Source organism: Emydura macquarii, unplaced genomic scaffold, assembly GCF_026122565.2.
Source record: "Emydura macquarii macquarii isolate MOO-44397 ecotype Brisbane River unplaced genomic scaffold, CSIRO-AGI_Emac_v2 contig_2846, whole genome shotgun sequence".
In the NCBI taxonomy this organism is placed as follows: Eukaryota; Metazoa; Chordata; order Testudines; family Chelidae; genus Emydura; species Emydura macquarii.
The window spans coordinates 4988549-5016326 of NW_027132983.1; the positions used below are offsets into that span (position 1 = coordinate 4988549).

General features: G+C 41.3%; 1 protein-coding gene across 1 annotated transcript in view; it reads left to right on the forward strand.

Annotated features, from left to right (window-relative positions):
- LOC137166403 (sodium- and chloride-dependent GABA transporter 3) overlaps positions 1-27778 on the forward strand; it is a 153612-nt gene that overhangs the window by 45301 nt on the left and 80533 nt on the right. The window contains exon 7 of the mRNA XM_067568108.1: positions 17463-17597. Within this exon, the coding sequence (XP_067424209.1) occupies positions 17463-17597 (135 nt within the window). The remainder of the gene's footprint in view (positions 1-17462; positions 17598-27778) is intronic.

Genomic DNA, 27778 nt, shown 5'->3' on the forward strand with positions numbered 1-27778 from the left:
TGAACAAGCATCTGAATGTTTAGCTGTTTATGCAGACTGAACTTAACCTGTGAACCTTTTGAGGTTCTCCCACCCCTTGTCTTGAGTTCCTTGAAGTTAAATGCTACCTTAATCCCTGCGGTGATGTAATCATATGCCATAACTAATAGAAGAAAGAGACGGTAGATAATAAATATTGGGGCTGACTGTGATGGACTAAACTAAATAAAAATGGAAATGTGATGCTATCCCAAGAAAGGGCAGGGAAAATTGGCTCTTCAGCAGATTGCAAATGTCTACAGGAAAATTCTTCATAATCAACACTGGTAAAGCATAATGATTCCTCATTTCTGTGAGATTCACTGGTGTTACTTTAACAATTGATGCACTCAGATACTTAGTGATGGGAGCCAGATAACAGCTAGGTAGACAAGATCTTCACATTACTGTGGAATGTGTGAGCGGATTGATTAAGAAAGTCCCACAAGTCAAAACATGGAATAATAAAATAGATAATTATTACACAAATAACTTCTCATGAAACATTTATGACACTTTTTCCTAATTATCATCAGTTACCTTCATATTTTGCATTGCATTTCTAGAAAGGATCCTGCTTGGTTTGCAACTCATTTTAATAAGATCTCTTAGAGGCTTACTCTGCAATACACTTACCACACATAAACTTGAGGACAGGAGAACTGCTGAATTTTTTATTCTTGACCTTTATCAGTCATACTTATATTCTACTTCCTACCATGGCATTACTGGAAAAGGTATAGAAATCTTAACAAGGCAAAAACTTCCTTTTTCCTAAAGGAACCGATATACAATTTCACCTACAATAAAAACATTGGTTATTGGATTACATAGATGTAAATGAGGGCAGAATTGGACATTCTTTGCCCATCCCCCCTCCCCAAAGTGCAGATTGTTACTGCTTTATATACACATAAATGTCTAAACCTGTGACATTCAACTTGGATCTCCAGAAGTAGCTCCTCAGATTAATGCCTGTAACTGAAGCTTGTCGTGTTCTGCTTCACTGGGGTTGGCAAACTTGGTTGGATTCAATAAAATTCCCTAATCTCACTTGGTCTGGGGGGTTTTCACAACATGCAGTTCAACTAAGGATCTCGTAAAGGTTCATGAATCTCTTAAGGGACCTTATCTGAATTAATGGTTTCAGGTCAGACGTGAAATTCACAGTTTCTAGCAGCCACTTTTACACAGATTGAATAATACCTTACTACTCAAGAAGTCCCACTGACTGGCATGATTTGGTCTTTGGTAGATTTTCAGTCCAGGGTAACAGACCCAATAGACCTAGATAGTTAAGTTCCATATTTGAGCATCTGAGCTTTTGAGTGTTTATCCCAATAAGTTAAACTCAAAACCTTTAAAGAATCACTGATCACTAGAAAAATGAAGTTGCAACTTCACTAGATCCCTGGTTAAAGTTTTATTTTCTTGTAAAGGGAAATCCATGAATTTGAACGAGCAATTTATCAGTGCCTGTCAGCTTCCAAAGGCAAAGTTGTCAGACTCAGCACTGGCTGAGTATAAAGCCATCTCTAGCTACAGATTTCAACAAATTCTTTCCAGTCCTCTCCACAGCCTCTCCCCTTCCTCACTCACAAGCACAGCTGGGTAGTGTGAGGTGATTTATGGGTGTTCCTGTTCCTCCGGTCAAATGATTTGATTATCTGGATTGGAAGAATAGAACAGAGGGCACGGTACTATGAAATGATTTTTCTTTCTCTTTTCTGGGTCTCTTTTTGTTTTACTTTTTTCAAAGAAGTGAAATCATTTTTCAGAGGAAAATATGACATTTTAAATTTCTTGTACGAGGCATTCAGAACTGGAGGATCTGAAATCTCAGCTTTCTCATAATTTCCACCTGTGTTCCCTAATGCTTAGATCTTTAAATGGATCTCCACAGGCAGCTCTATGCTATTGTTCTTTTAAGGGACAACCCTCATGGAGCTTCCCAGCACCATGGGAGAACGCCCACTATTACATCTCTTTATATTCTCCAGCATGCTCCCTATTTGTATGCCAATCTCATTCTGTGTGCCAGCTAGGGCCCTTACTCCATCACATCAGCACCTCAGCTAGGGTGCTTGGCCCTTCAGTGGACCATGCAAGGAGGGGGAAGGTGCATTTTGTTTTCTCCCCAACTCTATACCTGCATATGGCCATAATCTGGCCCCTAATTTACTACAGGGGAATGAGTCCTATTAGACTGGGCGCAGGGCTACATTGGTCCCATTAGAAAGGTGGCTAACAAATGATGGTGACTTTACTCTGCATCATATTTTAGTATCTTTGAAATTGTTGACCATGATATCCTGATGTGCAGATAGGTTTTCATTTTGAGAATATAATGACCCAGTTCTGATCGCACATTAGCTTTACGTTGGTCTGACTCCACTGACTTCAGTGGAGTGACTGCTGATTCATAATTGCGTAAGAGAGACTATAATACAGCCAAAGTAAGAAGAAAATTGAAAAGTTGACACCAGTTTGCTAGGGACTGGAGCAAAGTATTTAACTAAATAAACTCTGTGCATTGCCTTGCACTGAGCCTAATATCCACTAGGCTCTCCCTGCAGACTCCTAGCAACATGTCTCGTGTGTGCTAAAACAGAAAATTCAAAAATAGCTCTCCATACCTTTTGCCCATCATTCAGCTGCCCTCCCATCAGAAGGAGTTAAGCTCTGCTTGCCAGCAGTTAAGACTCAGTCAGTAGCCCCACACAGAAAATGTATTTTTCAATAGCAGAGTATATAAAGACTCTAATGGATTCAATGAGGCAGAAAGAAAGAGTAAAAGGACAGAAGAAGAAAATAAAAGAGAAAGATGTGTGGAAAAAAAAAAAAAAGAACTGGGACCCATTGTAAGAGCCCAGGAAAAGGAACTAGGCAGCAATGATTATATCTCCTGAAGTGTCTTTTGTTTCAGCCTGAAGTAGTAGCAAAGAATAGCCCTTCATGGTGAGGCTTTAGCACTCAGTCCAAGATTGATCTCTGTATTCAAAGGAGGAAAGTAGAACGTTCATGAGATGCATGCAGAGTTTCTGTTTCCCAACCTCCTCTGTGTGAAGTTTTAAAACAGCTACTCAGATTTTTTTTTCCCCCTTCCTTGTGCAGCCTTGAGCATTTAAGGACATCTCTAAGCTGTTAGCTAAGGAGATCTTTATGCAGAGCTGGAGAGCATTTTTCACCACTTGTGATGGGGGTGATTTGGGACAGCATTAAATTGTAATATTAAATCAAAAATGTAATATCTACTTCATTTGTTTGCCATTGGCTTTCAGTAGCAGAAGTCTGCCTTTACTAGGAACTCTAGCTTAGAGGAGTCTATACTTCAGACACTATACCAGCCTAGCTACTTCTCTGTAGCTATTCCAGCTTGGTCCTGTAGTGCAGGTGCAGTCTACGCAGGGTTTTTTTCATTGGTGTAGGATCATGGTAGCTAGACGCATTCTTCTGTCAGCATAACTGCATCTACACTGGGGTTAGATCGGCACAGCTGTGTCAGTCGGCAGGGAAGTTTTTTCACAACCTTGACTCAAGGAAGCTATGCCAATCTAACTTTTAAGTGTGGACCAAGCCTAAAGCTTTGGCTACATTAGAGAGTTTACAGCAACATAGCTGCACCACTGTAAGCTCTCTAGTGGAGCCGCTTTTAGCCGATAGGAGAGAGCTCTTCTGTTGGCTTAATTACTCCAGTCCCTATGACTCGAGCGGCGGTAGCTGTATCAGCGGGAGAAGCTCTTTCAACGACATAACACCATCTACATTGGCACTTAAATCGGCTCAAGTTATGTCCTTCACGGGTGGTCAGTTCACACTCCTGAATGACATAATTTATCTCAACTTACGCTGTAGTGTAGCCATAGTCTTAGACTGGATAAGGGCCTCCTCTGAGTCCACTGAAGTCAACGGGAGTGTACCATGCGCTAGATGGGACTGGAGGAGAGCCTGGGTCCCAGGGCCATGTCAGAAGGCTGTGGGGAAGATGTAACTCAATGTACCAAGCCAGTGCATGGAATCAAAACAACCCAACTGTTACAACAAAATGAAAACCATTTGCTGAAAATACTAAGATGTATACAAATGCACTGAACTCAAATCAAACATCTGTCTCAAGGAAAAGCATGTTGTTTTAGTGGAGGTACAGTAAATGGGCTTGTGCCTGGACCAGACTTCCTATAAAGCTTTCAGACACATTTAGCATTTCTTTAAAAAATAAAAATCCAGCCAGTAAACAAGACTTTAGTATCTGAATCGCTTCAGTGCATTTGTGCCCCACATTATTTCTTTGTATGTATCATGTTCCTTTCCAATCAATCACTCCAATCCCCTCCCCCACAAATAAACAAATGCAAGCAAACAGAAAACCAAACAGAAAAATGTCAAATGGAAGATGGCCGCCAAGCTATAAAACAAGAAAATAGGTCTTTGAGAAGATATATGCAGGCTGTTGGTAGCATGGCATTTCAGCTGCTAAAGCTTTGGTGGTGATTGTTTTTTAGAGGGGGTGTGTGTGTGTGTGTGTGTGTGTGTGTGTGTGTGTGTGTGTAAGTACAACTTGTATTTCTACTGGGTAACTCTCTGAAACCAATATTGGTAAAAAGAAGATTGCAGTGTTCAGCCCATAGACAGCCCGCATTCTACACATGCAGCACCCAGTGACTATAGTGCCTCCTATAGCCTTTAGTTTACCTATTAGGAATATGAGACCCATTCTTTAATAGAAGCAGTAAAAGTTCCCCCTAGAAGTTCTGAATGTAAAAGGTTATATACCAAGTTTGGAATGTAAATCTCAGGAATACGCGCATCAGCATGCCATTTGCTGTTTTGGATCTCTTAAAGAGACTTCCGATTTGATTTTCCTTTGGTCAAGTGAAATAAATTACATAGAATGAACCTGTGAGCATATAAGGTGGCCCATTCCTCACCTGGTATAAATTGGCATAGCTCCATTTACTGAAGATGTGGCCTATTATTAGCCTTATTACAGGGATTTCCTTGATATCCATCTTCATAGTATCTAGGCACCCTACACATGGATAGAAATACATCAAAGTTCCCCGGAGGGAACGATGCTCAGTTCCTTTAGTCATACAGTCCAGTCCTTTAGCATTTTCTGCAGAGTACCGGATTTCTTTGTAATGGTAGTTTAGTCTACAGTGTTGCTCTTGTGAGATTTACAAACTTTAATTCTATATACCTCACAGAAGTCAGCTACAATGGGTGCAATACAAAACCAGTCTTAAGAGCTGGAAACACTTAATGACATAAATTACTACATGAGCAACAAAGACAACTTCAGTGCTGGAGCTACTAGTGCTACGACATTTTGCACTCTCAGAGTGCAAAACACCCACTACTTATTTCTACTCTGGGCACTTGGAAAACACATAAGTTGTAAAATAGACAGCAGGATCCTACGCATATGGGACTGCACAAGGGTGCACATGGCACTACTGTTACAATGCATCACACAAAATGAGCCATATCTTAACACTTCTTGAAGTCCGGGTAGAATGTCCACATTTCCTGTGGGTGGCAGGTACGTGTCTTGTTACCTAAAATAGCAGACATTCATTTCCATATAGTGTTGTTATTTCTTATGCTTCTATTTCCTAGAGCCCCAACCAAGATCAGAGACCTGTTGTGCAAGCTGTGGTATGAACACGTAGTGAGACCCAAAGATCTTACATTCTTAATAAGCCAAATAGACAAAAGGTGGGAGGATTGTCATCTCCATTGTGCTGAAGGAGAACTGAGGCACAGAGAGGTTAAGCGAGTTACCCAAGAGTGAACAGAAAATCTTTGGCAGAGCTGGGAACTGAAACCAAATTGAATTCCAGCCAATGCCTTAACCACAAGACCTTCCTTTCTCTCATATTTACTTTGCATCTTATTAGCCCTTTGCTCAGGTTTGGAAGTTCAGCTATGACATGGAGGAGAGTACCAAGACAGAGTTCTACAACTGGGGCTTGGGTGCTTTAGAGGTTGCGAACAGCTGCTGTACTAGGGGAGGTAATTTGCAGGGAGTCCGCTGCTATAATAAAGGTGTGATCCACAATAACGCTATGGTTAATGTAACAGGTGCAGGGTGTTGAACTGGAGAGGGTGGAGGAAGATGGAGGATGTTTATTTATATGTTAAGTGGTGCAGCTGTAGAAGATACACTTGTGATTGCAAACATTTTACAGTAAATACATCTCACAATGGTCAACAGGTGATAAGGGCCTAGGTTCCTAAGGGAAAGAAACAAAACCAATTTTATTTAATCATTTGGGGAGACAAGTGAATAATAAAAGGTAGATTGTATATTATGATGTAAAAACATGAATTATCTCATTTCACAACCCCATTTCATGATCACAGAAAATACAAAGAGGGAGAGGATTTATGAGAGGATACTATAGTGATGTCTACGTTATCTGCAAAGGGTGACATTAAAATATTACCCTTTACCAACACTCACTGCACAGCAGCCTCTGAGATATTGCCTATTCTAAAGTATTAAGAAATGCTGTGGTATCTCAGAGAACAGTGGTAATGGCTGGCAAGGGCTGAAACTTTAGCACTGACCACTGGATGTCAGTCTGATTGCTTAGAAGACTGGTGGCCTACATAGAGAGAGGCTGAATGTGAGATTATGCCTGATGCAAAATTACGAAGAAAATTGATTTTAGTGTTGATGTTTCAGGCTTTTAATATTTGTAGTGAGACTGAAAATATGAAAATGGTATCCTGGGACAAAAACACATTTACGTGTTCTGCTAACCAAGCGCCATTGTCATTCAGAAATAAACAGGCCACATCCTGTACTATGGCCAACGTCTGCTTGGCATAGAGGGTGGGTGAAGGGAAGACTGTCAGGAAGCTGATTGTGGTTCGCTGGCTCCGCCTTAGTGAAAGACCCTGGATAGGTTAGCATAGCTTGGGGCTTGAACTAACCTATGACAGTTGCCAATGGTCCCCAAGAGACCCTCCCCCTATAGGGGAGAGCTGGAGCACAGCAGCTCTGGCCATGATACTTTCCCAGACATCCCTATGTCGGTGATATTTAGCTAAGAAAGCAAAGTCACATGGTGCCTAATTCGTCCCTCATATCCACCTGTGTAACCCTACTGACAAGTGGAGATTTTCCCACATGATATTGAGGGATGAGTTTGGCCCATTGTAAATTCTAGCTGAAAGTCACACTAATGGAGAGAACTGGGGCGGTTCTTTACCAGACCTGTCCAGAATCACAGCTCCCATTAAAAGCTGTCTAGGCTAGATACGGGTCTCACTGCATAGATGTAACTGAGCTCAGCATCTGGCCCGCTGTGTGTAACTGTAACACTGATTGAATTCAGAGGTCTGGAAATCCTGGAAGTTTTTGCCTAGTAACAGTTTTGGTTTAGAGGAGCTTGTACTTTTGAAAGACCCTTAAAGACCATTTCAAAAACAACATTCAGCTGATGTCTTTAGTCCCAATTGATATTTAAAATTCATCCCATAGATTGCAAGTTGACTTTTATTTGAGTAAGTAGCAGCATTTGATTTTGAGGTATTTCGGGTGTGATGATTTTCTGCTTGATGTGGGTTCTCCATATTTAAACACGTTAACTTTGCTTGACGTATAGACCTTTCCCAAGGATGACATTTGCTGTTGTTGCATCTCTGTTCATCCCCATCCTCCTCTTCCTTGCCCATAACTACAATAGTTGGCATTGCCTCCTTTTTGTACAATAGATTTTAGGAAAACAATAAATGGGCATTCTTCTTTCAGAATATTTGCAGCTGTAGGACACCTATGAATAGCATTTCACTTGCCATTCTACATTAAAATTTCCACACAGTCTCATTTATGGGGGACATAATTTTTAATTTAAATGAGCATCCCTTTCAGGATAAAAGCCCTGTGGGTACTAGGCATACTAATGAGCTTACAGCGGTGTGATTTGTTTTTTATTTACACTGATAGATCTGTACCTGCCTACCAAGTTGTGATGCCACCTCTTGCCTGAAGCCACATACAACTTCCCATTTCAAAATTAGAAACTTTACACCACAGACATACTTTTGCACCACAGATTTTGCATTAAGAGCACGTGACATTTGCGAGAACACAATTGTTTAACAAATTAGTAATCCATTCTGGGGCAGATTAATGTTTGCAGTCAGCTGCACTCATGCCTTTTGTAGTCTCTGGCTCTCTTTGACTAACTACATGGGTTCCTGAGGTAGGTGTACACTAAGTGCCACTTTTTTAAAATATCATTTTAAGAATTGGGGGTGGGAGGAGCACTTGATTTATTCCTGCTGGCATGTGTGCGGGGATGGAAATTGCACCCTGTGCAGTAATGAAGGCTTGCATCACGAGGCAGCTCACAGGCAGTGTATGACCTGATGCTCTCCACAGAGATTCTGGCAGATTTATGTCACTGTTGGGGCTTCATAGAAATAGTGGTGTTGCCTGGGGCACACCCCGACTCAGTACACATCCCTTAATTCCTCAGCGATGCACCCTCTTGACAATTTTGGTGCTGTGCTGGCATGATCTGTGGCCAACCATGCGTTCTAGGCACCTTTCACCATTTTGACCTTCCACCACCGGCCCTCGGCTAGGGCCTGCACCAGCAGAAGCCAATGAAGACCTGTACGTTAATAAAGACTGGAGCCCTTGTGCTAATAATATACAAGGTATATGCAGGGACAATGCCAATTGCTGTGTAAGGGATGAAGGGCAACATATTTTGTTCTTGAGTTACCTCCCCAGATATTTATTGTCCAGGGGGTATTCTACCAATTCCCCTGTAGGCGTATGGATGGCCTGATAGGAAGCCAAAGCAGCATGGTACCATTTAACTGGTGAGATAGTACACAGGATCCAGTGTGGGGAAGTCTAAAGTTTTTCAGAGCAGACTCCATCCATACGACTAGATGAGTGTTTTGTGGGTATGGCTAGTAGGTCTTTTAGTATGTGGATCCACTGGCCAACGCCTGTGTAAAATTGGGGAACAAGGTTCCCAGGAGTTACTGCTGGCCAATGACATTGTCCTGTAGGAGAGCAGTCTTGTGTAGTTACCTATCCCTATGGAACTTACTCCGCTTATAGTCAGCAGTCTCGCGTAGGTGGCTGTTCTGATTACAATTGAGGAGCCCACTGCAGAGCCCTGGGTCTGCTTGCCCTAGCTATTCTGAGTTTGACAGAGATCTGTTTCTTTACTGAACCCAAATTGGAAATGACATATGAACACCCTAGAAATAGAGGAAAGTTGGAATCTAGATTCGGATCTGATTTCAAGTCTCCGGTTGAGCTCCATTTTTCAGCCTAGTTTTTTCTTTTTTTCCGAACTGCATGCTCAAAATTGCATATGCAAAATGCATGAATGTAATCTAGGTGTACATTTGTTGTAGTGGTCCATTTGGTTGTGGCACTTCTGCATGCAGATGGCCAGTTAGATATATATAATTGGTTATTTATCTGCACAATTATCATTGTGTGTTTAGTCACAGTTGTGTATGCGATTAATTGTTCATGTACTTTATACATATTCATTTAGTTGTTCATGTAGTTTATACATGTGCAATGACATATATTTGGGCCTTAATAAACAATTGAAAATGATTTTATCAGTATCTTTGGTAGCAACAAGCTAGAAAAGTGTCTCATTACTCCAACATTTCTGTTTTCTTATGTCATGGATTTTTTTTTTCATGGTGCCATGACATAATAGCAAAAATTTGTATAGCTTTCCCTCCTTTTAAACATGGAAAATCCATAGTAGAAAATTTAATATATTGGATATTATTGAGGTATGAATAATGCATAAACTGATCCTCATTGGAATCTTACCATCTCCTTTCAACCTTTTTCTTTATTATGTTATAATTAGTAGGTGAGGCAAACTGCAAAAAATATCAGAAATGTTTGTTCAAGTTTGTCCATGAAATCTCTTTAACCATGTTTGTGTCCTTTTTTAATGTTTGCTTTCAGTGTATATTCAACAAATGAGCAGGAATACTTGTCAAATCAGTGAATTCAATACAACTGTTGAAGCATATACATAGAAAATTAAGTATGTAAATGGAAGTTTTTGCTGTGGACAGTTGATTCTTCCAGTTAGGAATACACTATGTGATCTATACGGCCAATCAAAACTGAACAACGTAGCTTGAATATCAAATATTTACAGTTTCACATCTTTTAGAAAGACATCTGATCTTGATTTTAACAGTCTGTGGACAATCTTCAGACAAACCAGCATGCAGGAGTTATTTGGGAAATAATTTGCAGCAGCACACAGTTGGGAAAATTGTATGCTATTTACAGAAAATTGATGAATACAGAAATGTTACTTAGTCAGATGCATAATTCACCACATGCTGTTGGCTGGGTTCTAGCTCCAGTTCTTAGCTACTTTCCTCTCCAAGTACCTTTTCTTAGAAGTCCAATGTTAGCCAACTATCTGCCATGAGAATTGTGCTGGCAAACTCCCAGTGCCCACAGAATTTTTGGTGCAGGATCAATCTCGGTCAGCAGTAAGAGTGGCAGTAGCCATTTTGCCAGGATAGATCCCCATCCCCAAATAGCCAAGTAAAACAAACCAACAAAAAACCACCCACCTGAGCAGCACAGTGTCAGGACATCTGCTGGAAGTTAGTGCCCAAGGTGATCGCCCTTCTTCCCGTCTCCTAGAACCAGCCCTGGTCAGCAACACTGTACCATGATTTCCCTGTTCACCTCCTGTAACTTCTGAGAGACACTGTGGCCACACAGCCAATAACCCGTGCATAGTGCAGTCTTACAATCTATGTGTCTTTCTCTGATGATGTTATGGCACATGTAGAAAGGTTTTGCTTTATCTGAAAACTGCACAGCTAATAAGGTTCTTATGTAATTTCAGTGAATGTCTTTTGCTGACCTTTATTTTCTAGCTCATCGTATTGAACTTGGAGTCATTTTCTCCATTTTTGATACATAATCTTCCTCTTTCAGAGCCCATTACTGTCACTTTTCATGCCTGCTTGGTATTTGTACTGCTTTCTATCCCAAGAGAAACTGTCTGCAATCATTTTTGACTCATCAGAGCTTAAGAAGGAAAAAATTTACATTTGTAAGCAGCCTCGTTAAGAATGGTCCGCAACACAATTCTGGAGTAGATTGCTCTCTGTGGATAAACATATCATGATAAAAGCAGATGAATGTGAATAAAACTGCAACACACAGAATGAAAATAGTGAAGTTAGATGTTTGGTTGGTTCTCTCCTTTTTTTGTGTCATTTCCCAATAAGAAAAAGACCTTTCAAAATGTTGTCCTGTTCAAAACTGGAAGGAAGTTTTGCTGCACACGTTGATATTGGAATGGGAAAATCTGGCACAATAACATTGTATGGTATGATCTTTTGCAAAAATAAGTAGTTTGGCAGGGAGTTTGAATTTATAAAATAAGTAGGAGTGGGCAGGATGAGATGTAGGCTCCTAAATCAGTTAGATATTGCAACGCTGAGGGCAGCAACATTTAAATAGGCTTAAAAATCTGGGCTTAAATGAACTTGGCCACTTTTATTTCATAAAATAAATTACAGTGTCATTTACAGTGTAAATAAATGCAAGAACCTCAGCTCACCAAACGCAGTTTAGACAGTCTCGTTTCCCATGATCTGGCACATTGTTTTGTGTTCTATGCCATCCAGCCTGCTCTGATGGCCAGTAAGTATTTACACAGGAAGCAATTGGAACAATCTGAAATTTTAATTTCATTGACATCATAGGAAGGTACTTGTATTCTCTTGTGGTGACAGGAGGTAATGCAGCTCACCAACGTATGAAAATTCTTCCTCCCTCCCAACCCCTCAAAGGGCAGTTCAGCCCTGGTCACAGCAAGCGTGAAGCAAAGGATTAAAGTTCATTGCAGCCAGTTCCCTATTTAAGATTCATTCTGATAAAAGTTACTGTGATGTAGCATATGAACATCAAGTTGACATGTTCTGTTGGAGCTGTGGCTCAAGCAGGCTGCTTTTAACTTTTCTGGCTGTGTGGCTAAATTCACTGTGCTAAGTGCTTCTTTCTCTCTCTCAACAGGTTAATGATGTACTGTATGTTTCCTCCTGGGGTTAGTCTTGCCTTTTGCCATCTTTCACAGGTTGAGCCTGCTTCATTACAATCTGTGTGCTGCGGTTGTTGGACTGACTATCCCAAAGACTAGCTTTTCACTGAGGGTAACATTTTCACAGTAGCAAAGGACCAGATTTTGAAAGGTATTTAGGCATCTAAAGGTTCAGGTAGGTGCCTTGCAGGATTTTCAAAAGCTCATAAGTGCCTAAAAGTCATTGAGTTCAATGGGTGTCAGACGCCTGGATGCTTTTGAATATCCCACTAGGCACCTACACACTTTTAAAAATGTGGCACTGTGTGGCTAACTGCCATTGAAATCTTTAGATGCCTAAATACCTTTCAAAATCTAGCCCTAAGCGACTTAGGAACCTACGTCCCATTTCCAAATGAGATGAAGGACTTGTCTACAGGGCCCTGCAGTTTGGACTATGGGGGTGTGAATTGATGCGCATGCCCCTGTGGACGCTGCTAGTGCGAAAAGGTACCCAGTCCAGAGGACTACGTTAACGCGAAAGAGGTACTTTTTAGTACCAGCAGTGTTCACACAGGGGAGTTACAGCACGGCATGCTAGTGCACTCAGTGAGTCGCACTCCTGTAGTCCGCAATGCGAAGCTGTGTAGATGCGGCCTGAGTCCCATTAACTTTCAATGGGAGTTAGGTGCCCAACCTGCATAAGAGCTTTTAAACATCCCACAGGGATTGCATCTTTGGGTGCCTCAGACCTTTGCCAATCTGGCTCTTAGTCATGTGGAACTCAGTGCAGACATGGGTGAGCCAGAAACGTTCATTTTGCTCCCGAGTGCTCGGCAAGCAGCATGACTCTGACATAGCTGAGAGCTGGAAACAGCATTCTGAGCATTGGCATGCAAATTAACACACCAAGCAATTCAAGTTAATTAAAACAGGGGTTCAGTGTAATTAGAAACAGTTGCGTTCACATTTATATCCAGGGAGGTTTGACGTGTTGAAAGGAAAGAAAATAATTCAGGCCAACTTTTAATGCCTACAGATGGGGAGATAATAGTAATAACACTTTGATTTCTAAAGCACCCCCCACCCCACTTCGCCGGGTGCTGTACAGCATGATAAATAGGAACACGATAAGAATTCCAAAACAGGAGCCCCGAGGGGTCCGGTGCTCAGCCAGCTAACAGCAGACTCGAGCTGACAATCTGACAACAGGCTAAAATGAAACTAAGTTTGGAGGGTTCCTATCCCAGCCTAAGTTTGAGGGGTTCCTATCCCAGTCTCCATTACAGCACATCACAAATCCAGCATCTTTCGCTGGCCATTTTGGCTCAAGAAGAGCACGGGACTCCAGCAGCCCCATAGCTTTACGACGCACTGATGTCATACGTGCTTTTATTTGAATAGCCATGCCAGCTGGCACAACGGGCTGTCAGCCGCTGTCTGTAAACACTCCAGAGCCTTCCCACCTGTACACAGGCCTCTGTTTGATCTGCCACGTCGCAGGGTTATCCTGTGACCTGTTGTTTGGATTCATAGGCATGTGGTAGATGTGATGAGATCTGGTACCCCACCCCCTGCAAGGCTGCAGTAGAGGGAGGAGAGACCACTGAGCACCATCCCGCCCCTAATGCTGCTGCACAGGTGTCGGCCATATTTTGTCTCCCAGGGACTGAAAGTGCAAGAGGCTGGGGGTGGGGTTTCTAATGCCTTCAGCGAAGCCAGTAGCCCCAGTGGGCATTTCTGGGCAAAGCAAGGCAATTCTGCGGGGTTTAACTCCACATGCCAGGATGGCTGTATGGGGGGGTGTGTGATAATTGTACAGCTGTTATGCAGAGGTATCCTTAGCTGGTCTTCTCTCCTCTCCTCCCATGCTGTGAAAGTATGAATTTCTAAGACACCTCTTCCTCATCCTCAGTGCAGCTCAGTCTTATAGGAGCAGTAATTGTGCCCTTGGTGCAAAAATATGTGTATAGCAAAGTTTAACTGGTGCACCCTGGGAAGGATCTCTGCGCCTCTGAAAGGGCAATCTGTATGCTGATGTAAAATGACATGGTGCAATGGCAGGCTGAATGAGAGGACAGGTTGTGAAGTTATATGACATAACGAAGCACGATGCAAGAAAATGTTGCGCTCTAAATTCAGGTATGGTGGCCCCAGTGTCAGCCATTCAACCTGATTAAATGACTATCTGTCTTAACAACAGCCATTCATTTTAAAGGGGGTAGGGGGAATGCAGCACATAACGACTGAAAGTGCTGAAACGAATAAAAAAAAAAAGCACAGAAGCAATGTTGAGCGAGCTTGTGTAGCCTCTCCATGCACTGAGCTGTCACTAAAGCCAGGAGAGAACTGCAGGAGCAGGCTCATCCACTGCATTTCATCCTTTTTTTTTTAATTCAAGTTTTTATTTGGCAGCTGTATTATGAAAAGGCAGCTGTATGGAATTTTGTCCTTTTCAAATACTGGGTTAGTGACGGTTTAATCACTTGGTCCTAGGAGATAGCTTCTCCATCAGTAGTGAATATTAACAGTACTTAGCATGTGAACTAGGTTGTCCATTTTTATTGAAACCTTAATTGATCCACGCAGCCCTCTGAAGGGCAGGGGAGTATTTTTATTATCCCTGTTTTACAGAGCGGAAACTGAGGCAGAAAACATGGCCTACATTTTCAAAAGGGTTTAGTAATTTTGAGTAACTCCATTTTTGGGTGCCCAATCAGAGACACATGGAAGTGGACTGATTTTTAGGGGCTGGATGCTCAGCACTTTCTGAAAAATAGGCCCTTTCTGTCTCGGTTTGAAAACCCCGAAACTGAGGCAATAAAATCACTAATTGCATCTCAAAATTGATCCCTAAGTGCCTTACTGTCACAGAGGGAGTAAGTGTCAATACTGCGATTAGAACTCGGGATTCCCTGTCTCCCGGTCCTTTGATCAGACTCTGGGCCATGCCTATATGAGAGGAATGTATTGTATGAGAGGAATTTTATAGTGGGGGTGTTGAAAACTGGAAATCCTCTTTATAATGGAAACCACTTCAAGCCAGGGGGTGTGACCACCCCCCCCACCACCCCTAGTTCTAGCATCTGTGCCTGACATCCTGATTAAACAGTTAAACAGCCATTGTTGACCCAAATTGTCCCCTTCTGCAGAGGGAATCATTCCCTCTTGGAGATCCTGCCCACAAAGTCCCATTGAAAAGGCTACAAACCTGAGAGATCCTAGGCGATCTTCACGAGGCCCAGACCATTCAACCAGAGGCCCTGTGCCTCCACACAGGCTCGGGCCCTCGTTGCCTTCTCCCATCTAGCAGTGTGGCTCTGTTGGACTCTCTCTAGCCATAACCCCCAAGACCTCCAAGGGTGACTCCATGGAGAAGATAATAGAGGCCGGCAACATGTGTGCCCCATGCTCCCAGTCCTGCTCTTCCCATTCTTTCTCTTTGGCCTGCCCAGCCTCCATCCTGTCCCTCAGTGCAGACCCTGGAACCATGGAGAGGAGTCTAAAAGCTGCTGGGTGAGGGGGCAGGAAGATCACTTCAGCTGGAGTACTGTGTCCTGTTCTGGGTGCCAGACGTTTGGAAGGATATGGGTAAATTGGAGAGAGTCCAGAGGAGAGCAACAAAAATGATAAAAGGCTTAGATTCCCTGACTTATGAGGAAAGGTTTAAAAAAACAAACAACTGGGTATGTTTAGTCTTGTTTTGAGAAAAGAAGACTGATGTGGGGACCTGATAATGGTCTTCAAATATGTTAAGGGCTGTTATAAAGAGGCCAGTGATCACGTGTTCTCCACGTCCACTGAAGTTAGGATAAGAAGTAATGGGCTTAATCTGCAGTAAGGGAGATTTAGGTTAGATATTAGGAAAAACTTTCTAGCTAAGAGTGGTTAAGCTCTGGAGCAGGCTTCCAAGGGAGGTTGTGGAATCCCCAATCATTGGAGGTTTTTAAGAACAGGTTGGACAAACACCTCTCAGGGATGGACTAGATTTACTTGGTTCTGCCCCAGTGTAGGAGCTGGACTTGATGATTCTCAAAGTCCCTTCCAGCCCTACATTTCTATGATTCTGTGATGGTGCTGTGGCTGCTCCTGCTGACATGTTAGGGGGTGATGCTGAGCTCATCTCATAAGTTTTGTTTGTAACCTGGCCAGAGGGCAAACCACATCTCCCACACTGACTGGAGAGCTGAGGAGAAGGAAACTAAGGCAGGGAATGCCTGCAGAGTCACAGGTCGCCAGGAGGGGTGAGGATGGGAAATGCTGTGGTGCAGGCACATTCCCACCACAGAGGAGGAGTTTGAAGAAGTGGGTTTTGGTTGTTCACAGGAAAATTATATACCCGTTTTACCTATTAATCAGCTGCTTGTATGATGTGTAGTTTTTAATGATCTGTGTTCAAAAATGGATTGCAAAAAGCCAGACTGCATAAGACTCTTCAAGAGAGAGGTGGAGAAACAATCCATATTTTTGTCCCTTGGCTATACCTTCTATTGTTCTGACTTTTCCAAAGCACATTTAGTGCCAGTAATAAGAGTACCATTGTCTCCAATATAGGTTGCTGCATAGTTAACACATAATACAGCACATTGTTTTGTGGCATGTCATTTAATTTCTCCACTGTACCATATCTGGTTTAATTGTCATTCATTAAGCCATAGCAACTTATTTGGAGAGAACTTCCTAACCTGGTTGTGATTAGAGCTGAGTGCAATTTTTTTGACCAATATTTTTTTTGTTGTTAAAAAAAAAAAGACAGATTCAGCAAGAATGTGTAAATTCTAAAGTTGCTTTCACCAAAATATTTGAGTAAAACAAACAAAAGAGACTAAAAAAAAAAAAATCCAAAATTATTGAAATGTTTCATTTCAATAGTGTCAATGCAAAAATGACTTTTTGTTTCAAAATGTCCTTTAAGTGTATTTATAAAAGATCAATGTTTAAAAACGGTCAAAATTGAAACAAAACATATTGTGTGACCTGAAACTTTTTTTTCAACTCGTTGATTTTCCCCAAATTAAAATCTATATATATTTTCAGTTTGACCTAAAATGAATTTTTTTTTCTATTTTTTCCTCCAGAATTGGCAGTGAACCGAAAAAAATCCATTATTCACCCAGCTCTATTTGTGATGAAGTGTTTTGCCTTTTTTCCTATCAGTCCTAAATTTTTAAGAAGGAATATGCATGGGGATGAAATTCATCCCGTTGCAAAAGACCAGCACATGTATTAGGTCTCAAAGTAGGACTCAGGCGGTACATAGAGTTATGTGTATTTATATCTGGATTACTACCAGAGAAACAACTGAAACAATCACCTTTTCGTTGATGTTGTTTTTGTTGGAAAAAAAACATTTTCTGATGTTTTACTTCTTCTCAATAGGTGGTATATGTAACAGCTACGTTCCCATACATCATGCTACTGATTCTTCTGGTTCGAGGCGTAACATTACCTGGGGCTTCTGAAGGAATAAAATTCTACTTGTATCCTGACCTATCTCGACTGTCTGACCCACAGGTAGGACCAAATAACTAATGTTCAAAAGTTATTCTGCGTTCATTTTATCTCTGAGATGGAAAATCTTTGGTGCTTTCAATTTTTTTCATTGTATTCACAGTTGAAATACACAAAAATGTGGCAGATTGTGTTCAGCACTGGCCTAAATCTGCCCCATTGAAATCACTGGGAGTTTACCATTGATTTCAATTGGGGCAGAGTTTGACAAAGACTGAGCATTTTTGACATTGTGCACTGTTAGAGTGTATTTCAAGTATAAATCTCAGTTGAATGGTTCAGATAATTTGCTTCTCCTTTTTTAAAAAAAAAGAAAGAAAAATGGGTTGACATATTTGCTATCTTTGCAAACAAAACAGCATAGAAGAATGAAAAAACTCTAAACATTTTACAGCAGCAATAAAGTATTAAAAGAAGAGAATGTGTCTTTTTAGTCACTGCCATAGCAGCAATCATCATATAAATGCTGGGTTAAACTGAGATGTCGATGACAGATTAGTAGAATATAACAATTATGAATGTCATTTGCCTGGTATCTAAGAGAGAAAATGACACTAGCTCTACATAGCTGACAAGTTGCAGACAGCGCTTCACTTACCAGGGTTGACAGCATAATAAACATTAAACTGTTACTCCTGGAGATGGTTATGACATTAGATGGACCCAAAGATGTAATGGAGTTGAAAAAGAAGATTGGGAGTATTTGTCAAAATTCATTTTTTGAAGTACTCACCTCTGTCCAGTCAACTGTAAAACATTTTCAGCAAAAGTATGTTTTGACATGAGACAGTACAGAGAGCCTTCAAGTTACTTCCCTATATCTTCTGAAGCTATAGAATCATGTAAAGATCATCCTAATGAAATAGTATAGCAAGGTAAGAACGTACAGCTAGAGGGGGACAGTCACGTTTAAAGACATTTGGAAAAATAAATCAAGTTGCCGATTTTGAGGTTCTTGTCATTTCCAAGGTCCCATATTGAAATGTTAATGCTTGTTGCTGTTATAAGCACTAGTGATGGGAAGTGAAGGGATAGCAATGGAAATGAAGTCTGACAACCCTATTTGTTTGATGAAGTAGGGCAGACTATCTGAGAAAACTATTAGAATTCCATGATGTTCTGGTCATCCTGTTCTTTGGGTTGTTCTCCACCTCGTATAATAGGCCCATATACTGCAATGACTTCAGTAAACTTGCTCAATTGAAAGTCACTTCACAAGTCTGGCTGTCCAATATTTATCTGAGAACTTGGAAATTTTGCTTTGTCCGACTTTGATTAGGATTGTTCTGCCTTCCTGCATATTTTTGACAACTGATCTTATTCAAAGAGTCTTAATAATGAGCGCCCATTTTGCATTCTTCTCCTGTAACACATCACAATGACTTTTCTCCAGTGTAGAATTCCTCAGTGAGCCAAAGTTACCAACCTCCAGGGCTGCACAAATCTAATGAGGAGAGGGGGCAGGCATGCTGATTAAACATTGCGGCTTCTGTTTTCAAAGTGGTGCATGGGAGGCCTGTTAACAGGATTTGTGTCTGTACGTGGATTTCTCACATGCCATTGTGAACACATGTCCCCCACCCCTTGTTTATTCATGGAAAAAATTAATAGAAAGAGGCTGTGCAAACTCTTTTAACCCGGGACAGCAATAGCTTGTTTGTCAGTTTACAAGGAGTTTTTACATGCCTATTTGCTATACCATTTCCATTTGTAAAGAAACCCATTGTTGCCATGGCAATTGCCGGGAGCACATGGTGTTATGGTTCTTAGGCAGCCTTTGAAACACAGAGCACCTTCTTAAAAGACACATGTGCCCCTGTAGTTTGCCTCTCGCTCTGCTGTGTGTATGTCCAGACTAAGTGTAGAATGTCTTGGGAGGAGTATTCAGTGTTAGGCTTTCATAGGGGAACTTCCCCCCACTGAAAAGTGATGGCAATCAATCCATTTCTATGCTTCACCCCTCATTATTTTAAAAATTCAGCCCTCCCCACTTTATAGATTAGGAGAAAAGGGAGAAGTTGAGGCTGAGATCTAATGAGAAATATGACAGGATGGAATAGAGCTGGTCAGAAATTTTTAACAATGTATTTTTGCGATGAAACATGCTGTTTTGTCAAAGCCAGAACATTTAACGGAGAAAAATATACTGCAGCAAATTTTGGGGTCTTTGTTCAACTCTCTGGCCACTTCCCAAGAGAGAGAGAGGGACCCAAACTCAAAGTCCGACCCAAAACCAGAGGTTTTGAAATAATTCCATTTCACAAAAGCCTTTGAAAGGTTTTGTTTCCTTTCTAATGTGGAACAAAAACAAGCAAACAAACAAAAACAAATGAAAGTTATCGGGAAATGTATTTCTTTTCCTCCGGTCAGTTCTAGGATGGGAGTTTGAAGTGCTGCTTTGTTGCAGCCTTTTTAGTAGTCAAAGAATAGGAGAGAGGCTGACACTATATATATTAATGGAAATGTATAATTAATGAATGTTTGCAACATATGAAATTCTTGCATTGTGAAGCAAAATGCCATAAACTAGGTAATTATGGAGTCTTTTCCAACAGAGCAAGAGGAAATCAAACTTCACATTTGTGCATCCAATTTTTGTCTTTACTTTTGTTTATTTGGATTTACTCCACAATATCCAAGTATAATGCATGTGTGCTAGTAAAGGTTGTTTTCCCCTTCAGCTGGAGGTCTATTTAAGTAACGTTCCAGGGAGACTACTCTGTGTCTGTGTTAGGAGAGCAATACTTGGAGTTAGGAGAGCACCACAGTGCCAAGTATGTTTACTGTGGATTAAATAAATTAAGTTTCTCTTCAAGGCGCAGTTTAGTTTGAAGTTCTTGCATCTTTTGTCTTTGTGTGATTTGCATTCCATGGTTTGTTACAGCTTTCTAAGCAGCTATTCATCTGTCTTTTCAGTTCCTCTGAGTTTTCAAGTGCTGAGTTCTCTACCTCATTTTTATATTCTATCTTTTCAGTATGGCTGGGTCCTCATGATCCAAAAATGCCAGCTTTTGTTCCTTGTATCTGCAAAGCTTATACCAGTCACTTTTACATTGTCATAGCAGTGTGCCAACTCTCCTTTAGTTAAGGTTGAGAAGCACTTTCTGTTTAAAGGTTGACTCTAACTGCTCTAAAATCCACATACTTACTTGGATTGTCCTGAAATTTTCTCTGCTGGGTATTGTTTGTGGGCCCAATTTGAGGCCATTTGAGCAAGGTGTTCCTGGGATACTGTTCCCTGGAAAAAAAATCCATCATTTTATCAAATCAGTTTTTCTGTGTGTGTACCTGGGGCTCTAACTCTGGCTCTGATTGTCCCCAACTGATCTCATTCACTCCACACTGACCTCACTAATGACTTGGATCAGATTGTGGAGAGTGTGCCTGTAAAATTTGCAGAGGACATGAAGCTGGCAGGAGTTGCAAGCACTTTGGAGGGTGAGATTAGAATTCAGAATGGTTTTGACAAATTGGAGAACTGGTTTTACAGATGAAATTCAATAAAGACAAGGGGAAAACATGGATTTAATCAACTAGCATTGATTAACTAGAGGGAAGATGAAAGACAATTAGAGTAATGTAATTGTGTTTCCTGAACAATGGACCTGAGTCTGCTCAGAGTCAAAGCCTTCCTGACAGGAAGCCTCCTAACGTGAGGTGCTTATAACATTTTTAGAGTCTTCTAATTTGTTTGGGGCAGAGCTGAGGGTTTGTCGGGTTGGGGGCGGTGAAGGGCCTGGTGGGTGGATAGGTGGGAGCAGTGTTGGGAGTGTGTGGGTTAGGAGAGTGACGGGAGGGGAGGGAGAATTAGGGGCCGGAGAAGTGGGAGAAACAGAGGAAGAGGTTTGCTGCTGTGGCAAGGAGAGATTATGGGGATGGAGAAGGGGTAAAATACTGGGCGGGAGGATATGGGGTGAGTGGCTAGCTGAGTTGGGGGGATTAGGGGCAGGAGGGCCTGTCAGCCCATATTACCCTGCCCCATCTTTGTGGTGGGATATTGGAGGGTCTGATGAGCTCTTCTCCTTGGCCCCTGAGTGCATGCCAATATCTTGCAGTCCCTGCTCCTCATGGAGGGGTGGGTGTGAGCCCCTCTCTCTATCCCCCATCTGAGCTGGGATCTTGTGGGAAGAGCTGACCTTTGTAGGAGGGTGGTCTGAGCCGTCTTCCTGGCTCTTGTGTGCCATGATCTGGAAGGGTCTGCCCCTCTGGATGAGGATCTGAGATCAGGCACGCTCGTAGCATACACCAAGCACACAGTGCTGAGTCTGGGGGGAGGAGCTCAGAATGGGCATGTCTAAGGCATATCAGAGAGCATTGGGAAGGGGGAATGAGAATACCCGCTGTGGTGTTTGGAGCAGAGGCATTGTTTCAGGCAGCATTCATTTCCATGGGGCGTTCTTACTTAACTGAGAACCTCTCATTGAAACCAGTGAATGGGCCACTTCACATCTCTCTGAGGCCTGGTCTCTACGAGGAAATTAGGATGGTTCATTCCCATTGTCTAGATGGGAAGCTGAGTCCCAGGCCCCCACCAATGAACCATCCTTCCTCTCCTGCCTCCTCCCACATCTGTCCCCCTCTTCAAAAACACCGCCCTCCCTGACTCTGTGCTAGTCCCTGCACTGCTGCTGTATCCCCTTCCCCATCTCATGCTGGTGCCTGCCTCTCTGTGCAGAGGGTGGGTGGAGAGGGAGAAGCAGGCTGTGCTGGACAGGCAGTTGGGGAGATGAAGAGATGATGAAGGGACAGCAAATGATAACATGCAGCCTGTGCTTTCTGTGGCTAGGTGAATTGTTGTCAAGGAGCGAGAGGCAGAGGAGGGGGAGAACAGGACTGCTGCTTCCTCCCTCCCCGAGCTGCAGGGACATGGAGAGTGCTGCTGCCAGGGGGAGCCACTGCCTCCTTGCTGCTGGGTGTCCCAAGAAATCTGACATGAACCTTTCATTTGTGCGTGTTTAATGTGCCTCTCCAAAAGCAGCCAAATTCAAATACCTGTGCGTGCCCCTGGTGTAGGGTGCAGGCCAACGTGATACTGAACACTCTGGCCCTGATTCGCTTAGCCATGCTACGTGTATGAGTAGTCCCTTCAAAGTCTGTAGCTCAGCCTCCACCCTCTGAGAATCAGGCCCCTTTAAATACTCTCAGTTTGGTCACTAAAATCACTGGCCTCTTTTGAAAAATTAGACCTGAGTGACTCACTGCCAGCCACGGAGGGAATTATTGTCAGTGCTGGGATTAGAACTCGCGATTTCCTGGCTCTCATTTGGTCATTCACTGACGACTCACATCGTATGCCAGCAATTTACATTAACACCAAAGCTGATGATTCCTAAAATAAGGAGGCAGAGAAAAACAAATGCCACTTGTTTACAGTACGCTTGTACGTTAATTACTGGCTGTCCACCTGCTGTTTTATTCATTCTAATTGCTATTATTATTTTTAATGAAAATATTCATTATAGAAATTAGCTGAGAACACTATCTTTAGGGATGAGTATGTCAGCATATTTAGAGTCACATAACCTTCTCTGAACAATAAATGCTTCCTAGAACGCTGCACAGATTTAGTTACCCCTTGATTTGGGAGTGTATAATGCATTAAAACACCTGTCTGTGAGGAGGAAATGCAATTTATAATTTACCTCACATTTGAATACATGTAAATGTCAAGCATGTGGAAATAAATCAATGGCAGGGCAAAGTGCCTAGGTCAAGGACAGGCATCAGCTTTGATACATCTGCAGCACCTGAACTGTCACAGTGCGGCTAGAATGAGTTTTACAATTCATATGGTGTTTCTGGAGTGATGGGAAGTTCTAGATCTTGCAGTAAGATTTCTGATGACTGTGGTGTTTCTAGAATGAATGGTCCTCAGCTCAGTCTCACGTTTGATAGGTGGGGGCCATGTGGTGAAGGGAAGGGGGCCAATAGCTCCTAGCATCCCCAGTTGACTTCCACTGGTACTTCTCTCTGCCCCACTGCTGCTCTGCTCTGTGGGTCTTCTGAGGAGCCAAGTGTCAAAGCCTCAGCACCTTCACATACTTTGTAAAGACCAGCAGAATGAACAAGGAAGACATAGGAATGGAAAACAGACAGGTCAAACCCACTGATGGCACAACGCTGGCGAATAGCAATGGATTATTTGTTGCTAAGAGGGCCTTGGAGCATGGTGGTGGTGTTGACCCAGAAGGGCTGCATTTGGTGATATCAGAAGGCCAGACTGACAAAAAAAGTCCATAGTATGGAGGGAGGAGGTGATAGGAAGGAAAAAGAAGGGAAAATTAACTTAGTCCAGAAACAATAAAAATAAGCACAATAAATATTGGGGTGGGGTGGAGGGAATGTGTACAAATAAAATCACAAGTTAAAAATATTATTCACAACATGTGTATATGTTTATGTAAGTGAATATATATCTACATGTGTATATCTATAGCCATATGGTCACACACAAACATGTATATAAAATGTAATCATCAAGATACTTGTTCACAGCAATTAACATAACAGCAAAGTAACATAATGTGCGCATGCACACACAACCTTAACAAAACTTGCAACCAGATGTGTGCAGTAGTACAAAAATAACTCGTGATCTCATATTTCTCCCATTTGTCACTCGTGTCCCTACTGTTCAGAGCTGGGAACATGTCCTTATTTAACTATATGTTTTGATGCTCAGTGAACAGTCATAAATAAGAATAATACCATAAGCTTCAGAAAAAGCAAATGTTCAAGCAGAAGCAAATTTGGCATACATATATGTGAAAGATAAGCATGACGTTTTTGCTTGAAAAATCCAGTACTTCATTAGGAAATTGGTCAAATAGTTTTTGAGTTTCAGGTTACTATATTATTATCTTGATAAGAAACTTTGTCTCCCCTTCCCCTCACAAAAATAGCTTAACACTACTTCTTTAGCGTCCATAGAGTTAAAAACTTCTGTGCAAGCAATGTTTAAAGAAAAGATGACGCAGTAAGATTGTTAATGATTATTATCTAATTGTATAGTTATAGTGAAGGTGTATGACAGGTTTGAGTACCCAGTGTAGATGTACAGCGCTATTATGCCATTGGAATAAATCATGTATTGTACAAACTGGGAGAATAGTTTAGTATTTATCTACTACCTTCCTTTAGCTTTTCACTTCCAGTTTTTTAAATACTTACAAGTTTTTAACTACAATAGTTACAGCAATAATACCATTCTTGACATTTTTCTATAGCAGTGGAAAAAACACAACTCTTAACACTGGAAGCAAGCAACTGTTATAATTGCATTGCCATCTTGAGGCTGAATGCGAGATATGCTTTAAATGATAGAAGCAAATAACGGAATTTCTCTACTAGCTTTAAGGGTGGGAGTAAATGAATAATGTTACATTTGAATATGTATTTCCAAATGACTATAAAAATGGTTCTGTTTGGTTTTAGCAAGAAACAGTGTAAGAAAGGTAATGTGCCTTTTATATAATGTTCTGCCAGAAAGAAAAAGAGTCTCTCTTTGTATGGCAACTGCTTGGATTCATGGGCAGTAGACAGTAAAATTACATTGTACATATTTACCCATGCTGATGCTTTTGCCTACAAAGTTCCTGTCTCTGAGTCCTCACCATGTGCTGCTGGGGTTTAGCAATGTATATGGATGGATCCGAACTTGACAAGCGAAGGACAATTGATCTGAATGTATTCTCAACCACCTCTTTTCCTACAAAGGGAGAGTACTCATGGGAAGGACTCAAAATCCTCTGTGCTATAAACTAAAGTTTTGAAAGGGGAGATGTCCTCCAAAATATCTAGTTGCTGCAGTGCTTAAATCATCCAGGATTTAAAAAGAGAGAAACTTGCACAATAAAAAAAACATTGGTCAACCTTTTACTGAACACATCCTTTGTGGTAAAATAGGTGGTAAGAAAAGATCCTTAGTTCTGAAGAAAAGGTTGGGCATAATGCTTTGGAAATATGGATTGAAAACTGGTCATCCACCTAAAAATGTATGAGCCTTCTAACACTGCTGGGTTAGCAACACCTTTGCTGATTTATTGCATTGATACTGATTGCATAGGTTTATGTGGCCAAGTTTTCAAAGACTTAAATGGAAAAAAATAAGTAGCAAAGAGGAGGGGACAATATTCTGCTCTCAATTATACTCCTGTAGCTGTATTGGATCAGATTTTCCACTGAATGCATATGTTTTGCTTATTTGGACTGATGTCCTCCATTTTCCTGTATTCTTTTGCTCACTGGGTGGTCACAGAGTGACACTGGCTCTTTAAGAGGGAAAAGGCCAGTGTACCTGTGGCTGGTCAGTTGACTCCCAGTTAGGCTTAAGAGGGGGCACCTGGGCCACAGAGATGCTGTATTTGTCCAAACAACACTTGTTCATGAGAGACAAGGTGGGTGAGGTAATATCTTTTATTGAACCAACTTCTCTTGGTGAGAGGGAGAAGCTTTCAAGCTTCCAATAAAAGATATTACCTCACCCACCCTGTTTCTAATATCCTGGGATATCATAGCTACAACACCCCTGCAAACAATATTTCTTCTTCTAAATCTGGAAGCTAAATATCGGTTCTCTCCCCCTCCCCCAGCTCCTGCCATGTGTGTGAAAAAAATGCTGATGCAAATTTATCGGCTGCTCAATACTCCTTGACATGGAACTTCTTTTTTAAATCCAAATTACAAAAGAATTGATACTATTGAACCAAATTCTGCTGTCAGTTATACGTAAGGCACCCCACTGACTTCAGACTTTTTTCTATGAGATAAGAACTGAACAGTCTGTTATGAAGTTTATAGTGCAGTTTGTCCTATGCTACATTTGTGGATAATCTGGGTAATGCAAAACCATTCATTCTCCTGTATTTTATCCCTAGTATTAGAAATTAGTTGTGTGTTAAACTCAACAACAGAACAAACTGTGATGTGGAACTTTTGTGCCCAAAGCACAGGCCATGGCGCAGATTGTTCCCAGCTGCCCCAAAGAAGAAGCTCCGATAGCAAGCCTGTAAACAGATTGGTGGTCCCTGTGATACCCAGTTAGTGCTGAAGGTTAACTCTTTTGCAAATTAAACACCCTTGTGTTTTAACATACAGGTTTATTACATGATACAGCTTCGTATTTGTATATGGTATTAATTATTATATCTAGTTGTAAAGAATATTTAAGTATATTTGAGAGTTTACGGATAAAGGCACTACAAATCTAACTCATTATTACTGTTGTATATATTTACATGAATGACTGACATTGATTTTTCTTCCAATGTACAAATCTGATTTGTGCAAAACATAATGTAGCAAAGCATGGGAAAGTGTAGCCCCCACAGTTGAAAGCAGGGACTGAACGCTGAAGCTGTAGCAACAAAACCACAGGCATCTACTATTTGAGCTAATGAGAAGCTCCGATAGTTGGAGGTAGTAATAGGCTGTGTAGTCAATAGGATCAGCCGCTAGAGGGAGACATGATACCTGCATTAGGTCAATCTATTGCAGTAACAGCGAGAGATTTTCAAAATGGTTGTCCCTGAAGGGCGGGAGGGGGGAAAGAGAGAGATAAGCAAAAAATGTCATTTTGTGCATAGAGAAACAAATACTGTCTGGGAGATACAAGGAATTGCTGCAACTATCAGAGCTCAGCTTTTTGGTTTCTTTGAAAGTAGAAACTCTCTTGGACCTGGATTTATCAAGGTAAAACTGTAGATAAAATTAAACTTACTGCGAAAAACAGTCAGAGTGGATACAAACTAATGTCAAGTGAGACATGGAAGTGAAAAAAGTTGGAAACTCTTCAGCACATTGAGAATAAGGGTAGTAAAAACAGAGCAAAGTCTGTCAGCCATGGCTGGAGCAGGTTATACATATTAAAGAACCAAAGAGAAACACAGGAGATAAATAGGTACTCCAGAATTTGATAACAGATTTTTTGTTAATGCTTCAGGAAATGCTGCCGAAAGGAATGAAAAGATTGTTGTGCTAGGGGAATGATTCATGGAAAGCAGAAAATCTGAGCTTCATTTATAAAGGACAAAGGGACAAAGAGTTATATCATTCACCGCTACTAGAGTTGGGTGGGAAATAGTTTTGAACATTTTTTCCTGTCCCAAATTAGGATGAAAAATTAAAATATCAAAACAATTCTTTGAACCAGTACTACTAATAAAATATTTCATTTGAAGAATTTA